Source organism: Setaria viridis, chromosome 9, assembly GCF_005286985.2.
Source record: "Setaria viridis chromosome 9, Setaria_viridis_v4.0, whole genome shotgun sequence".
NCBI lineage: Eukaryota > Viridiplantae > Streptophyta > Magnoliopsida > Poales > Poaceae > Setaria > Setaria viridis.
In genome coordinates this window covers 14,308,975-14,325,427 of record NC_048271.2, presented here as the reverse complement: position 1 = coordinate 14,325,427, position 16,453 = coordinate 14,308,975, and the positions used below count along the sequence as shown (strand labels likewise).

The 16,453-nt window shown below is 44.0% G+C and overlaps 1 protein-coding gene and 1 pseudogene across 1 annotated transcript; one reads left to right on the top strand and one right to left on the bottom strand.

Annotated features, from left to right (window-relative positions):
• Positions 1 to 580: 580 nt before the first annotated feature.
• On the top strand, positions 581 to 4,675 carry LOC117838993 (uncharacterized). The gene is made up of 4 exons (XM_034719213.2): positions 581 to 739; positions 1,492 to 2,016; positions 3,226 to 3,266; positions 3,391 to 4,675. Exons 2-4 carry the CDS (start codon positions 1,689 to 1,691, stop codon positions 4,399 to 4,401), a joined length of 1,380 nt encoding a protein of 459 aa, XP_034575104.1. The 5' UTR covers positions 581 to 739; positions 1,492 to 1,688; the 3' UTR covers positions 4,402 to 4,675.
• Positions 4,676 to 14,409: 9,734 nt separating this feature from the next.
• LOC117840666 (uncharacterized) lies at positions 14,410 to 15,985 on the bottom strand (annotated as a pseudogene).
• Between the last annotated feature and the right edge of the window lie 468 nt (positions 15,986 to 16,453).

The following is a 16,453-nucleotide window of genomic DNA, read 5'->3' as shown; positions in this document are numbered from 1 at the left end:
GCAAGCCCCCAAAAGAATCTAACATGGTGATTACATTAAGACTACAAAGGTTTGGATCACTTTTTTTACCCCATCTCTCTGCAACGCCTAGTAATCATTTTTTCTATGCTTAAACTAGTACTAATCACTCACTGATATTCTATCTGTCTTATAATCATGGTCACTTTTAATACTTTGATGGGTTTTTTTGGGCAGCCTTCTCAAGTGTGCAGTAGCTTTCAATAGTTTTTTTCGTTTGATGTCTAACAAAACGTGTAACACTTGTAGAAAATAAGAACAGGGCTACAGGCTACAGGGAGCACACCCCCTGAACCCTGCTATAACAAGCAGAAGCCACCGTGTACATCATCGTTCATCACAAAGGGAGAAGAAAGAAAGATGATAGAAAGAAGGTAATATGAACCTATGAACGTTGTCTGATCACGAATCAATCAAGCAGTAATCATCAGCCAGCATCATTGGAAAAAAAGAGGCGGCCCTTTACTTATTAATACAATATTATAAAATTCAAAAGAAAACTACTAGCTTTTTTTATAAAAGAAAAAAAATAAGCCCTGTGCTGCTATCCATCCTCTGCCCCTTCGGGCCTTTTCACCCCTCCTGTGCGGTGTGCCCCCCTTTCTTTCTCCCCATCACCTCTCTCTCTCTCTCTCTCTCTCTCTCTCGCCTTCCTCGCGGCGACGACTGGCGAGCGCCGCCGCCCTTCGCCAGGTCTCCACCGGCGATGAGCACCCACCAGGTATGCCCGACCCTTTTCTTCTCCCCCTTCTTTGCGAAACCGAGCACCCCAAACCCTATTGTAAGCTATTTGTATTCGGATCTGACCCAATCACAAGTATATGCATGATTAATACCTACTGACTTCGAGTTTATGCAAAAATTGTCACCCATACCCTGTACTAGGTCCTCCCTTGCGAGTTAGTTGGGTTGGTTGCTTGGATTGGTGGTTTGTTGGACTGAGGGTTGAAGTACCAATCGGAGCTCTTAGTCTGCACCGCTTAGGTTTAACCTGCAGGGGGGATTTCTTATTGAATAGGGGCATCAGTGACCGCAGAGAAATGGAAGTATTTTAGAGAAAACATGTACAAAGTAGATTCATTTCCAACTTTATTAACCTCGACAACTAGGTTAGTGTCACTTGATGAGACTTAACTGGCGCAAATTTCTTGCGGCAGTTATTACTAAACCTTGCTTCAATCAAATATTATAAGAAAAAAGGCTTTACTGAATGAATTAGTCAGTCTGGTATATACATATATATGTATAGAAGCTCTATGGTGCATTAATAGTTCACCTGATCCATAATATGCTTGTTTGCACTCCAGATGGGGTTTGGCGTGGCCTAACTGTGAATTGGGTAGTTCAACTAGTTATGCATCCTTGTTGATTGGAGACAATAGCATTGTCATTATATCGTAAAAGAAGACTTTTCTTTTGATGATGTTTATTTTGTTTATTCTTGATAACACTGACATGCTTCTATGTGCACAGGTGACACTGTACATCTGATGTGTTATTTTTCTTGGCTCGGTGTATCATTTCTTTCCACTCCGATCAAGCTTGTCAAACATAAATAAGCAAGTAGCGTCTGCACGTGATTGGCAAAATTAGTCAAGACGGGTGCTCTTTGCTGTGTGGCCGCTAGGCCACATGGGACAAAGTCTGTTCCTGCTAGCAGAGATTGTTCCATGGATCCTACTGAGCCTCGTTGGCGGATAAATTCTAGCTTCTCTCCTCCAACGTCAAGGCGATGGGACTGCCGTTATTCATCAGATGGATTGCCTCACAGAGTTCATGATGCTCCTCATGATGCCCCACCTTATGTGTCATCATTATCATCCCATAGTAAAGGAAGCAGAAGTGCATTTGGGAGTGATCAGTACCTCAATCACCATCATTCTGTATCTGATGGAGCACTTTCTTATTTTGGGAGTCCAGCTGACAGCCTTCAGGCTCCACGTTGGACGCCCTCTCTTCAAAGATTTGATCTTGGCGAATTCTCTACCCCTGCAGGAGGTATGTACTTGTTCATTTCATATGGCAGACCTTGACATGAGCTGACCAGTTAATTAACTTTTTTTTTTCTATTTTCTTCATATATCTATTCATATAATTGTGAGTTAGACTGAATGGAGGCTTTCACTGGAAAAACTTACACAGTGTGCTAACTTATTTTCATTGAGAAAAATATAGAATATCTTGTTTAACCAATCTTCTACACTTTTTTATTACTTCTAAATTAAACTTGATTCTTTACAAACATGCCTTCCTCTTGCATAATCAATGGGTGGAATGTAATTTGATTCTTTATTAGCCACTTGTAAAGCAGCTATTTAAATGGCTATTTTTTTTCCCAACTGGACTTGCATGGTCATGCACTCTTCTTATAATCTTTCTAGTGGATGCTTTTCGTGCAGTAGATGTTCTGTTACTCAGCACGATTCAGTTGTATCAGGTTTAGACATGGTAGTTATGGCTTTTTGTTAACTTTTGCATCAGATTGAGCAATATTTAAGTCCAAAGAAGAGTATGCTTCTTTATTGAATCTTTTGCATTTTTGTAATTAACTTATAAAATTAATTTGATTCTTTACAAATATTCCGTCTCATTGCATAATCAACGGGGTACTTGTAAATTGTAATTTACTTCGTTATTGGACACTTCAATGGTAGTTTTTTAACACTATATTCTTCTTTGTGTTAAGATCTACTTGCTACTTAGATAGCTCTACTTTTCTTTTTTCCTACTGGACCTTCATGGCTATGCACCCTTCTTGATTGTAATCTTTCCTTTGGGTGGATCATTCATACATTACATGAGTCATAGCCGATTAAGTTGTATAGGCTGGGCATGCTAATTATGCCTTTTTCTTTTTGCATCAAATTGAGCAATATTTAAGTCCAAAAAAAGACTTAGCCCCTTGTGAATCAAACAAGTATATCTGGAATGACCTCAGCCGTGACAATTGATAAGTATATTGAGAACAACCACTTCAGTCTCAATGGTTGCTATCAACTGAGTCTATTGGGTACTGCTATTTTTTTTTCACTGTGCATATTGGAGTAGGCACTATTGGTACTGCGAGTTAAATACTGTGCCACAATTTTTTCTTCATGGCAACTGGATGTTTGCCTGCAATGGTAGAAGCAACAGGCATTGATACGTTTCTAGTATTCCTTTGATACATTCCTGTTGAATTAACGATTGCTTCATTCATTGAATCAGGATCAAGACCAGAAACTTCTGACTATCCTCAGTCAAGTGAGGTAAGCTTCATTTTCTCTTCTGTGTTATCTTCCCGTTCCCTTAACAGATGACATAGATCTAGTGCAACTGATAAAGAATATTGCAGTCTATATCACACTGACATTTAATGTTCATCTGCTGCAGAGGCAACTGACTGCGACGAGCAGTTTCAGTTCTGCATCCCCATTCTCAGAATCAAGTCAGCTAGCATCTTCTAGTAAACAACCAGCCCCATATCTACCTCGCAATCAAATGGGTAGGCGATCTTTCATGTCAAAACCAGTCTACCCACTTGTCTTCAGGAATCCAGTGTCAGAAACAGAAGCGTCCAGGATGCCTGAGGTTACTAATGCTGGACGAGCAACGCCAAGTGATGACAGCCAGGCCTCTCCTCTGTGGCGTCGCAGCTTGGCGAGTCCGGAGCTCAAATTCCATAACGCGTTGAGTGAGCTTGGGAAGATGGAGGCTTCGCCTGAACCAAACACAAGCTCAAGAAGGGAAGGATTCAGATGGAGCAATGCCAGCAGCTATGATTTTGGATACGATGGAGATGCCATTGACATTTCAGATCATATCAGTATTGAGTCCCAGAGATCTCCCACAAATTCAGTGAGATTCCTCAAGTGTGGGCTGTGTGAGAGATTCCTGCGCCAGAAATCACCTTGGACCTCGAACCGTATTGTTCGGAACACCGACATGCCAGTAGCAGCAGTCCTTCCTTGCCGACATGTCTTCCACGCAGATTGCTTGGAGGAAAGCACTCCCAAGACAGAACTCCATGAACCTCCCTGCCCGCTGTGCACACGAGCCACTGATGATGAAGGGCATGTGTCATTCTCAGAACCCCTGCATGTTGCACTCCGATCTGCTCGCAGGAACCTTTCATTGGGTGGTGGTGCTGGTGGGAGCAGCAGCAGCGCAAACCCTCCGCACAGTGATCACGGCTTGAAGAGGAACCATTCTGCTATCGTGCCGAGACGCAGCGGCAGCTCATTGTTCCGCAACCGCTTCAAGAAGCAGTTCCCCTTCAAGGCGAGGATTGGGAAGGACCTCTTTGGCGGTAGGATCTTCAATAAAGTTGGGTCGTCTTCATCTTCAGGTCAGCAGGATGATCATGGACAGCTGGCAGCGAAGCACGATCCATCAATGAAGTAGCTAGAACCTAGTGGCACAGAGTATATGTTGTGTGTCCTGCTGATATTTCAGTCCATGTTATCGTATTCGGTATAACCTATCATAGCATGTGAAGCTCGGCATCCATGCGCAGGAGTCCTCCAGTACGGGGTTTCCTTTGGAGTCTCCTCGCGTGGCATGTGGATGTGGCACCCACCATTGGCTAACTGTTGGCTAACTATGAGGTGTATTATGAATCCTTACCGTAAGAATCGATGCCTATGATTAAATATGTTCTGCATGATCTTTTTATTCATGTGTTGAATTGAGCAATTGGCAGTGTATAGAACCGATGACCATTACCTACAGGCTCGGCTGTCGGCAGCATTGTTCGTTGCTCCATGTGCAGCGTGCCCACATGCTGCCGGGCTACCCATGCAAGCGTGCAGCCTCGCTTTGCTTGGACACGCTGGCTACGGGCACAATTAGGGCTCCTTTGGAATGCAAATCTCCTCCGGGATCCCAGCGATTTCCCTAGGCCGAAAGTCTCCGTGGAGAATCAGCCACGGGTCAAATTGATCCGGCCTTTGGAAACCTTCGCGAAGGGGCTCGCCCACCCGACCCATACATTTTTCCCGGGACGGAGCTCTCCCACCTGGAGACATCGGGCGCGTCCTCCTTGTGCCTTCGCGAGCGATGCACCGCCTCCGCCTCCCTACGGCTCGCCGTCACTACTCTCCGACCAAGCACCGCCTCTCCTCCGCGTCCTCATCCTCGTCCCCGTCCCCGTCCAGGCGCTGCTGCCCCTTCACATCCCCATCCTTGTCCAAGAGCCGCCACCGGCGCCACCGCCATCCCCTGTGCCTCCTTGTTTGCCTCCTCTGCAATCCGGATCTACAACACCACCACCACCTCGGCTTCCTCCTCTGCAATCCAGATCCACCATGGCACCTCCACCTTCTTGGATTTGTGAGTTCTCCCCTTTCCTCATCTCAGACTCAGATTGTCTAGGGTTTGTGCTGCTTATGGTCGTGATGAGAGGTCTAGTTAGCATCTTGATTCATCTATTTTTTATCTTGAAATGATGAGAGGTCTTGTAGTTAGCATGGCGATCTTGATTTTCAAGAATGGAAGCTCGTTATGTTTTAGGTCTTGTGTCTTGAAATGCTTCGAGCTTCAGCACAGCTTGGAAACATGATTGTTGCTACTCCTTGTTGTGAGCTTTTGTCTTTGTCATGTTCCTGTTGTTCCAGAGCATCAGGGTTCACTGATTCTTGGCCTCGTTCTCTTGAATCTGTAACTTCATTTCAGAAAATGCACCATACTAAATTTATTTTTCGAACTAATACACCATAGCAATTAGCAGCCCTCTCTGCATTATGGAAAGCACTGAACGCTCTAGCATGATTCATTCTCTGTGTAATCAAGTATTTTAGTTGATTATAATTCATGCTCTATTCCCTGGTACTACTTGGTAGTAGTTAATTATAATTCATGCTCTGTTCAATCTGCTCCAGCTAATCGTAATTCAGAGGATCAGGATGTTACCAGTGGAAAGAAACCGGTAAAGAAACGCAAACAAAGTCAGATGGCTGCAAAACTTGGGGATGACATTGACTTTAGAAAGGATCAGATTGAAAAAACTCTAAAAAAGTTAGAAGAGACGTGAAGAAAACTGCTCAATCGAGAAATGTATTGACATTGTGGATGCCATGGAAGGGCTATCGGATGAACAAAATGCTGATGCAAATGAAGTTTTTCAAAGTGAAACGAAAAGAAAAATATTAGCGGGCAGCAAAAACCCAAGTGTCCGGCTGATTTGGTTGAAGAAAAAGATTGCTCGGATATGTTCCCTTTCTCAGTTTTGTATCGTTGCTCAAGTGTTGATTGAATCCTCTATTTGCATGTATAAAACATAATATTTTGTCCTCTGCTGGTGTCATTGATTTATATTGTTTTTGGCTGCAGCTTGATAACTCTAGTGCTGCAGCTTTCTAAATTAAATGTTGAAGAGAACCGATGGTTAAGTTAGTTTTGTGGCTAAGTAGATGCTTAAGACAAGCAGAAAACACCTATAACTTTTTGTCGGTTGTATCAGCTGAATGTAGAATGCTATTCTACCATTTGTATCGTTGAAGCTTGGTACTATTTTCTCGTCGATTGTGTTGTCTAAATTTCTAGAAAACATCATGTAGCTTCTTATGTGATGGTCCGATGGCTTGGTGATAGATTTTGCTTTTTTATCTGTATGTCATCATTAATGAGCTGCTCATTAATATAGTGATGGCATGGTCATGTATAAAACTTGCTTGAGGGATGTTTGGAAGGGGTGCTAAACTTTAGCACCTCATTTTTAGCACACTTTTAGCACTTGAACTCTCAAACAGGGGTGCTAAAAGGTGAGTGCTAAAGTTTAACACCCTTGTTTTCTTTAGCACACTCAAGGGATGCTAAAAGGTGTTAATGGGTGCTAAAAGTGGTTCCCAAACCCACTTTTTCCCTAGTTGCTCCCTCTCTCTCCTCTTCACTTTTTCCCAAACCAATCATAAATGAGGGCAATGTAGTCATTTCTCACCTAAGATGCTAAACTTTAGCACTGTATCCAAACAACCCAAGTGCTAAACTTTAGCACTCTGTGCTAAAGTTTAGCATTGTGTATCCAAACAGGACCTTAGACGGTACGCTGCTTGATTTCTTTATAATGTACACTGCCTCACGGATAGGAGCATCACTAGCTAGTTGACGGGGAAGGGGAAGGGGACAGCACTGCCCGGTGTCAGGATCTCCAAATAGCGACGGGAAAGGGGGCAGCACTGCCCTGCTGGAGGAGGGGATTTCAAAATCCAAAATAAATTCGCGTAGGATCATTCTTCCCGGGATTAATTAACCTGAGCTACCAGAGTAGCCCTTAGGGTCTCCTCTTCCCTGGTCGCTTGGAAATTGACGGCTGATTAATGCGCGTAGCAGCGCCGTCCTGCCGGCGAGGGCACGCGCGAGGTAGTCCATGTCCATTCAAAAAAATAGCCAAAAAATATCCAAGGAAAAAAAACAATGTACTCATGGCTTGCTGGAGCAATTCGTCGAACAGGCGGCGCGCGTCCTCGGGCCAATGTTCCCGGCGCGGTACCGGTCTAGGGTAACGCGCTCCAATCGGGAGGCGCTGCCGGGGAGAAGCTGGCGCCACATAGTGGGGCAACTTTTTTTCTTTTTCAAACTGCATAGGGGCAACTTGAAGAAGCAGAGGACGCCGGCGGTTGCTCGGACTCGGGTTAGACGATCCGGCATCGCAGGTGCAGATGCGGTGGCGGGGAGCGAGAATGAAGGAGACGGGCGCCGTTGGCCGTGGGGGCCTTGGGGAAATGTTTATCTGTTAGAGCAACTCCAAGAGGCTGCTAATCTTACCCCCAATACCTTTTTTAGGAAAAAAGAGAGAAAAAATGAACTCCAACAATCCACCTAAATCTTCCCCAATTTTTTAGCGACGCTAAAAAACAGCCTGTCACCACGTATATTTTAGCGTTGGCGTTCCTCCCCCAATCCTGATTCCCGCACGCCCGCCAGTCCCTTCCGATGGGCCCAATACGATGACGTGGCCTGTGTTTAAAATATTGGGGGCTATTTATTAGCGATCTGCTGTGAACTGATATGTTTTTGGGGGAAATTTTTTTTGGGAGAACCCCCAATACATAGTTTTGGGGAAGAATTTTTTAGGATACTCTTGGAGTTGCTCTTATCAGGGAGAAACTGATGGCTACAGTGTGGGTCAGATCGTCGTCCATGGATAGAGGGTTCTTTCTATTTTTGAGGCCCCCTTAAACTCCTAGGAGTAGTGGGTGGAGGGGAAAATTTGGAGGTCTCCCTAAAATGAGGAGCCAAGTATAGAGCTTGCTAGAGTACGTTTTGTTTACTTAGTCCTCTAAACTTGAAGTAGGGGCTGTTTAGAGGGTCTGCTGGAGTTACTCTCAGTGAGCGAATTTAGGAGTTACTATTTGAATCCTAGCTAATCAAAATATTTGTCATTATTGATTTTTGTCACGATGTTTGATCTGCAATAAATTTTTGAATAAGAGAATGGTTAAATGTTGCACGAAAAAGTACGAATATTTTATATTTTAGTTTTTGAATGAGTATAAATGGTTCCTTAATCGAGCGCATCTCAAAATTAGAGTATTTTGCTATTCGGGCGGGGGAGTGCCACGTCTTTATATACCATCTTAATGCATGACAATTTTTTTCGCTTTCAACTGCTACCAATTGAATCATCACATATTCTTTTTTTACATGAATATAGTCCCGCTTTATATAAAATCGAAAGAGTAAAGAGTGCAACAGGCAGACCTGAAAACAAGAAAGTAATAATATACATATGATTTTGACTCTATGCTTCACGCAATTCTGTTCCTCACCCACACCGTGTTCAGCTTTCAGTATCAAAAATCACACCACCTTTGTTACCACGTGCACACAGCATACTTCCTAAGTCACACCACCTTCACTCTTATTAGTAGAATGATAGGGTCGTACAGTTCGCCCAACCAAAAAAGTATATGAACTAAATAATATAAGCAACCAAACACATAGCCTGTAGCATCGTCAGGTTAAGACGAAAGCCTCCGTCTGCTGGCTGAGGCATTACACAAGTGACTTTCCTCCGGACTAGGGTGACAAGGGTGACATTGCTCCATGCCTCCATCCATGCATCTGAAAGGTCATACACTCATGCATTACCTAGTTGTCCATTACTCCAAGGACTAGCACACTCGGTACTGCAGCAGTTGGGAGGGCACTTCAGATCTACTGTTTGTTATGTTGTTCCAGATTATCCTGCAGAAACATGGCACATTTAAGCAAGTTATATGGACGAAAGCCAAATACAGAATTTGTTTGTACAAAAAAGTAAATCTACCATGATGCTATCGTGGTTCAATTTAGGAGATGGAAGATTACCCGAAGAAACTTTTGAACTAATAATAGATTTATCTTCTTTTTTTTTTGCCATTTGAACGAGCACCCCCAAACTTAACTTAAGCACTCTATTTGATGTCAAAGAATTCAGATGTGGCACCAAATAATTTTTATTACCACATGGTCGCTAATTAAAAGATCACCAAGAAGCCAAAAATGCAGGTGAATTGTGTATTATGGCATAGATGAAACTACAGCGCTGACCGAAAAGGACTAAAAATTAATCAGCAACACAAATGCAAAGTTCAGGGATGAATCTTTGGGACGAATTACAGCATAGCTTAGGTGCAAAACTTTAAGTACAGATACAGAAACTGCATACGCACAAAAGAAGTCCCTGAATAAAGTTCAGTGTCATGCTTGGTGAATAATACTGCAAGTCCACAATGAATATTCATTATTCACCATATCAGTTCGCACTGTATCTATCCTTAATTCCTTATATATCTAGCAAATCAAAACTACCAACTAAACGGCGTTTGCAGACGGACACAAATGAAAGAGGCAAGTGATTGCATTTTGTCAGTTTCAATCATCACTCATCAAAGGATACAGCCAGGAAAGATCCGGTTACAGATTTTCTGATACACCCGCTAAAGTTTGGATACTAATTAAGAGTATTAAACATAGGCTAATTACAAAACTAATTGCACAGATGGAGTCTAATTCGGGAGTCAAATCTATTAAGCCTAATTAGTCCATGATTTGACAATGTGGTGCTACAGTACCATTTGCTAATGATGGATTAATTAGGCTTAATAGCTTCGTCTCGCGAATTAGCCTAGGGGTTCTGCAATTAGTTTTATAATTAGCTCATATTTAGTCCTCCTAATTAGCGTCCGAATATCCGATGTGACACTTTAGCACCTAGTATCCAAACATCCTCTTATTCACCTCAGAAAACATTCTGACTGCAGTAAAGCTCACACTTCACAGAGAAATTAAAAACTTGATGAACAAGGTAAAAGGGGCAGTGTTTCCTTAGAGATGAACATACTATTGTAATCTCAAGCGGGGTCAGGACTCAGCTTAGAGCGTCGAAACAAAATCGCTAAAAACACCGAAGTTTCTTCTGCACCCCTTTGGAGGGTGGGATCGTTGGGATTTTCGGATCTCAGGGGCGCGAATCGCTGGCTGATAGTGCTGCTGGTGGCCTGGTGGACCCAGCATGCAGAGGGAGAGAGGGTGCATACTTGTTGCACCAACTGTCCAAGTCCAACACAGTATGCATAGCATCCCCAAGGTCTCAAATGAAATTGTATGCCCAGCTCTCTGATCAGAAGGTTCCACCCAGTCTCTGTCTAGGGAATAGTAATCAAGCCAAAAGAAAGCAGTTTTGCTATCCCGCTTGGATCCGAGTTAGGGGTGGAGGAATCCAGATGACCCTTCCAGATCATTCGTGGCGAGGTGATTGGGAGCTACCCTGAAAACAAAGATTGCAGTGTGTATGGTCTATGGATACACTATGGGCATATATAAATGTCAAGTTCACAACAATGATGCAAACAGATATTGTCATCTACCTAGCTAATGCCACTCAACTGTGTGCTCCTCGCAAAGCTTTCTCAGAGTCCCTTACAATAGCTCTGCCCAGCAACTCAATGAACACTCTTAGCAAACAGAAACAAAAGTGATATGCATGAGAAATCAGGAAAAAATGTAATTTTACTCAGGAAAACACAATGTCTGCTAGGATTATTCAAGGGGAGCTCTTACCTAATACACATAGTAACCAACCTACTGGGACACCAAAGCTAGGATTCCACAACACAAATTTGTCCAAATAGGAATATAGCCAGACAGATATGGTCACAACAAGGAATTAGACAAAGAATATAATAGTCAGAATTGTCTGGAAACATGATAAAATATTTTGTATGCTTCTTTTAAAACAAAATCAGATTCCAGAGGCTAAGTGATCTTGGGGCGAATTCATATGCATGATGAAATCCAGCTATTGCCCCTAATGATCGACCGAACCATGTCCCAGATATATTCTCACCAAAAGGAAATGAACTTCAGGAGGGAACTGGACTTTTCACACCTCCATAGACAAACAAAAACTTGTGGAAGTTCTATAGACATAAATGTTTATCTGATAGGAATCATTTTTATGTTGTTAATAAATTATTACAGTGTAGACAAGTTTAATTACAACTCTAAAGGGAAAAAAAAGCTAAAACAAAAGAGAAGATCTGCCATATCTTACACTATATTTATGATTTAGAAATTTAAATGATACATTATTCACTACTGCTGGAGTTAGTGTCAAATTTAATAAATGTAAATGAGCATACAAAAATAGAAACCAGAGATAAAAATAAGTGTTTAAGCTTTGGAATCTCAAGTAATAGGTAGATGCTTTCCCAGTGAAGCTCTCATCCTCAAAGGTACAGTATTAGTGAAATGCAACTTGATTTGAGTCATTTGGCATTCTTCAACCCTTTCCAATTGGATAACAGGAATGCAGCTTTGAAAGAAGCAGTCACATTGTTTTATGTTAGAGTATATTAGGCAACTCCGGATATGAATACTTCAGGATTGATCGTAATCCTAGGATAACCTTTCGTATCTCTAGGAGAGGCTGCTTGCCCTCCGAGCCATGTACTCCTATATAATCAGCCCATGGAGCTCAAGCAATACAACCCATGCATTATACACAATCTTACATGGTATCGCAAGTCTAGTTCTAACCCTAGGCCTTCGGGTTCTGCTGCCTTCTCGCCGCCTCCGTGGAGATCGATCTCTGCCGGGAGCAGCACCCTCGTAGGATACGCGGTTGATCGCGCCGTCGTGGTCAACCAGCAGCAAGCAAACCTAGCTCTCCCATTGCCGCTAGGATCTGCCGTGAGGGCCGCCGTCCTCGCCGCCCCCTACCGTGCATCTAGTCTTGCCCTCCCCCCCCATCTACTCCTCCAGCACCGCCATGCCACCACTGCCCATGAGTGCGATTTCGTTACACTTGAGCGCGAGTGCGTGGCTACGGAGGATAACTGTGGGAGCGCCAGGCTGCCGCCGCACAATTGGGGGTGTCCGACGGCCGCATGCCGCCCCTCCCTTGACGACCTAGCCGTGCCACCTGATGTCGTCGTCGCCGGGCTGTGGTGCCCTGCCTGGACCACTCCACCCTACCCCTTCATTGCGCCGCTCCTCCTCCCTCATTGGCGGGTTGCGCACCATGGGGGTTTTGCCCCATCTCGTGCCCCAGCCACTCACCATCGGGCGCCTCCTCGTGTGGGCTCCACTGTTCCCCGCTAGGTAGGTGCCCTGCTGCTATCTTGCGCACATGCCCTGCACCAGCGGAGAGCGCGCCACCCCGTAGAAGTCGCAGAGGGAGTGCCAGTGGCCCTGCCCTCTACTCTCCCTGATCTTCTTTTTCCCGCGCCTGTGACCACGATAGGGAAGAGATAAGGGAGGGAAGAGGAAACTGCTAGGTGCACCTGAGATTGTACCCTTGGTTTGCATGCTGCTATTTTTTTTCTTTTTCACGATCAGAGGTTGAGTTTGCGTCGCCCCGCCATCCTATCAGGACGAGATTGTCGTTGTGCCCTCCCAGGCTACAACGGTGATGTTCGTGATTAAGCCATCACCGTCGGTGTCACCGCCTTTTCAGGCAATGGCGCCACCTAAGTTGTTGATTCTCGTCACGCTGGCTCTCGATCCGAGTCCGCACCTATTGGTGCATACTCACGGACACCGCCGCCGATGGCTGAAGGAAGATGCATTTGCACTCTTTAGTTGCACCATGTGCCATTGCAGTCTCCTAATCATCCTGCTAAACTCGTTGGTAAGAAGCTGTTGATTTTGTGTATCCGGACGCCTTCGCTGACACTTCGGACCCGCACCCTCCTCTGCGGCTTCAACCACATCCACCTTGACCTCGGCTACTTCGGCACTCAGAGGCTATCATCTGCTTGACAAGCCTCATCGGATCCCATTCCAACCACAGCATATGCGGCTATCATCTGCTTGACAAGCCTCATCGGCTCCCATTCCAGTCACAACATTTGCGGCGCATCGACGGATGTCAGCTCTTCGACTTATTCTCCAGTCTCATGGTATGCACAATCCCGCTATGACTGTGGGGGGATGTTAGAGATATTAGCTAGGCAACTCTAAATATGGATAGTTAGGATTGATTGTAATCCCGAAATAACCTTCCTTATCTATAGGAGAGGCTACATGCCCTCCAAGCCATGCGCTACTATATAATCAGCCCATGGGGCTCAAGCAATACAATCCACACATTACACACAATCTTACATTTTATATTGAAGCTATCATCCTCAAAAAAGCAAATCATTATGTATGTAAAACATGATTTCAACTATATGGCACAGTTCACCCTGTTGAAATATAAGATTTTACATGATAGAAAGGGGCTATTAAAATCCTAAAAATAAGGCACACAATTGAAGTACCAACAATAATTATAGGTGTTAAATAATGAAATTCAGATGTGATATATCCAAAGAAACGTTGCAAGAGATAGCAGAAATACCACAAATTATGCACTTGACAAACAAATAAAGAAATTAAAAACCTCTTAGTTAGAAGCCAGAATGGCTAGTTAGAAATGAGTATTGTAAAAAGTCATCAATCATCTCTAGAGTCCATAAAACGGTCATATTTTTCATGAAGAAATTTTTGGTGTTTCTCCTGAGAAAAGAGCTAACAGCAAGGTAGCTGTGGAGACTTCAAGGGAAAAATCTGATGATATAGGTTCCAGACAAGCTCAGACCCCCTTTCTGACGTAACCTTGTAACTGTAGTGTTTAGCATATGGCAGTTGATAGCAAAGCTATTCCTCTCTGTACACACAAACATAATCACATGCTTCTAGCAACCCTTCTTTTACATGACTTCCTAGTTCCTATCATAAATCTGTACTCCATTCAGTGTACAATGGAGTAGGTTACTGCATCAGACACTACCATGGGCCAAGTTAGCAGAATCAAATCTTTGGCTTCATCCTTGTCACCATTAAAAAAGGCACCGATCTCTGAAACATTCGCAGAGATTCATAAAACATGCCTAAACCCTAAACCCTAATAACATCATGTCAAAGATACATAGGTCTGCCAATCTACCATATCTTTTCCTTCTTTCACGGTTGTGTTGAAGAACACAGGGTTGAGATGGACACCTCAGCTTTATTGCCAATGGTACAAAGACCATGAATGAGTGAGGTAAAAATTATGGAGTCCGGATTCAATCCTTCACTGATCATCTGATTGAACTGAGACATAGCATCGTCCACTCTGCCTACCTTGCAAAGTGTAACTATCACTGCCCGGTAGGTTGCTACATCTGGCTTTAATCCTTGCTGCCTCATTTTTGCAAACATAAGCATAGTTTCATCCACCATTTCATATTTCTCATATGCACGTAGGAATATGTTGAAGACATGATGAGTTGGTATCGTTTGCTACCATCAAAGTAAGGAGCTCGTGCATATTATCGAGAGCACCTTTGGTAGCATAAGCCTTAAGCAGGAAGCCATATGTACTGACATTCGGTTTTGGACCCTTCAGGACCATGGAATCAAATATTTTCCTAGCTTCTGCGGATCTTCCTTTCTTGCAAATATACTCCATCAACAAATTATAGTTAGCAACATCTGGACCATGGCCATGTCTGGCCAATTGTTTAAGTAGTATAACTGCCTCTTTCTACTTATTGGAAGAGCAATATCCACGGATCAGAGTGTTATATATGATGCAATCCGGCTTAACACCTTTGTCAAACATAAGTTGTAGGACTGCCTCAACCTTGTCCATAGCTCGAGCTTTGCACATGGCATCAATGAATGAGTTGTAAGTCACAACATCTGGTGAAATCCCATTATCCAGCATATCACAAAATAGGATGTAAGCTTTCCCCACCTCACCATGCTTAAATAAGCAGTCAATGACGGTCCTATATGACACCACATTTGGCTTGCAGCTGCCTCCGTCATCAGCCATCATCTGAGAAGATCAAGTGCTTCTTGAGTCCTCTTTTCAGCACAGAGCCCCTTGATAAGAGTGTTGTAGGTGACGACACAAGGTGTACAGCCAAGCTCACGCATTCGTCGGAGCACTATGTCCATGGCCTCTCCAGTCCTCTTCTCCAAACAGAAGCCCTTGATCAGTTGACTAAAGACGATGCCGTTAACCCTCCATCCAGTCTTCAGAATCTTCCCGAACGCCGCAAGACCGAGATTGACTTGACCAACCTGGCAGCAACAGTTGATGACAATGCTGTAGGTGTACAGATTGGGAACCACACCTTGCTCGCGCCGGCTTCGGCCAGGCGGTTGAAGAGAGATACAGCGCGCGCGGGGCCGTCACGGGCGATGACGATGAGGAGGCAGTTGATCGCGCGTATGGAGGCGGGCTCGGCTTGCTGGAGCAATTCGTCGAACAGGAGGCGCGCGTCCTCGGGGCCGATGCCTCCGCCGACATACCAGTCTTGGATAATGCGCTCCAGTCGGAAGTCACCGACGGGGCGGAGGCGGCGGCACATAATCCGAACGCCGGAAGAAGCGGGGGCACTGGCGGGGTGGAGGCGGTGGAGAGACGAGGACAGCGGACGCGTTCCGATGTCGCAGCTGGAATGGTTGAGGACGGGAACGAGAGAGGAGAAGCGGAGCCGGCGAGCCGGGGGGAGAGCGAGCGCGCCTGGACCTCACCGGCGAGATGGAGAGTGAAGGGGACGGAGGAAACGGAGCGGCCGTTGTGCCCTCTCCTATTCACTTCTTCTTTTTTTTAATTTTTGTGCTTCTAAGAAAAAAAAAAGTGCGTTAGGAATGGATGAAGTGATGAACTTTCAAATTTTGATGCCGGCCAGTGGTTTGGTTTGGTTTTAAGATTCATGCGATGTGTATGGTGACCAATGATATTTACTGATTAGTCCACAATTAAAAGATGTATCTATTTGATTTGTAATCTCAGAAGTGGACAACCGATCTTACATGCTATTATCTCTGATATTTTCTCAAAGTACTATTTTTATAATTTTCACAATAAAATCTTATTGCATTGCGCCATGCTTATGGTAAACCTTCCGTTGAATAGAAAAAAAATTAATGTGTATATAAATTATTATGTATATTATGATGTATCTTGTATAAAGCAATCATCGTGCAA

Bases quoted from the DNA above. Each gene is read 5' to 3' on its own strand.
- LOC117838993 (XM_034719213.2), top strand. From the start codon at position 1,689: ATGGATCCTACTGAGCCTCGTTGGCGGATAAATTCTAGCTTCTCTCCT. The intron at 2,017-3,225 runs GTATGTACTTGT...TCATTGAATCAG, and splicing joins ATTCTCTACCCCTGCAGGAG to GATCAAGACCAGAAACTTCT. The intron at 3,267-3,390 runs GTAAGCTTCATT...CATCTGCTGCAG, and splicing joins ACTATCCTCAGTCAAGTGAG to AGGCAACTGACTGCGACGAG.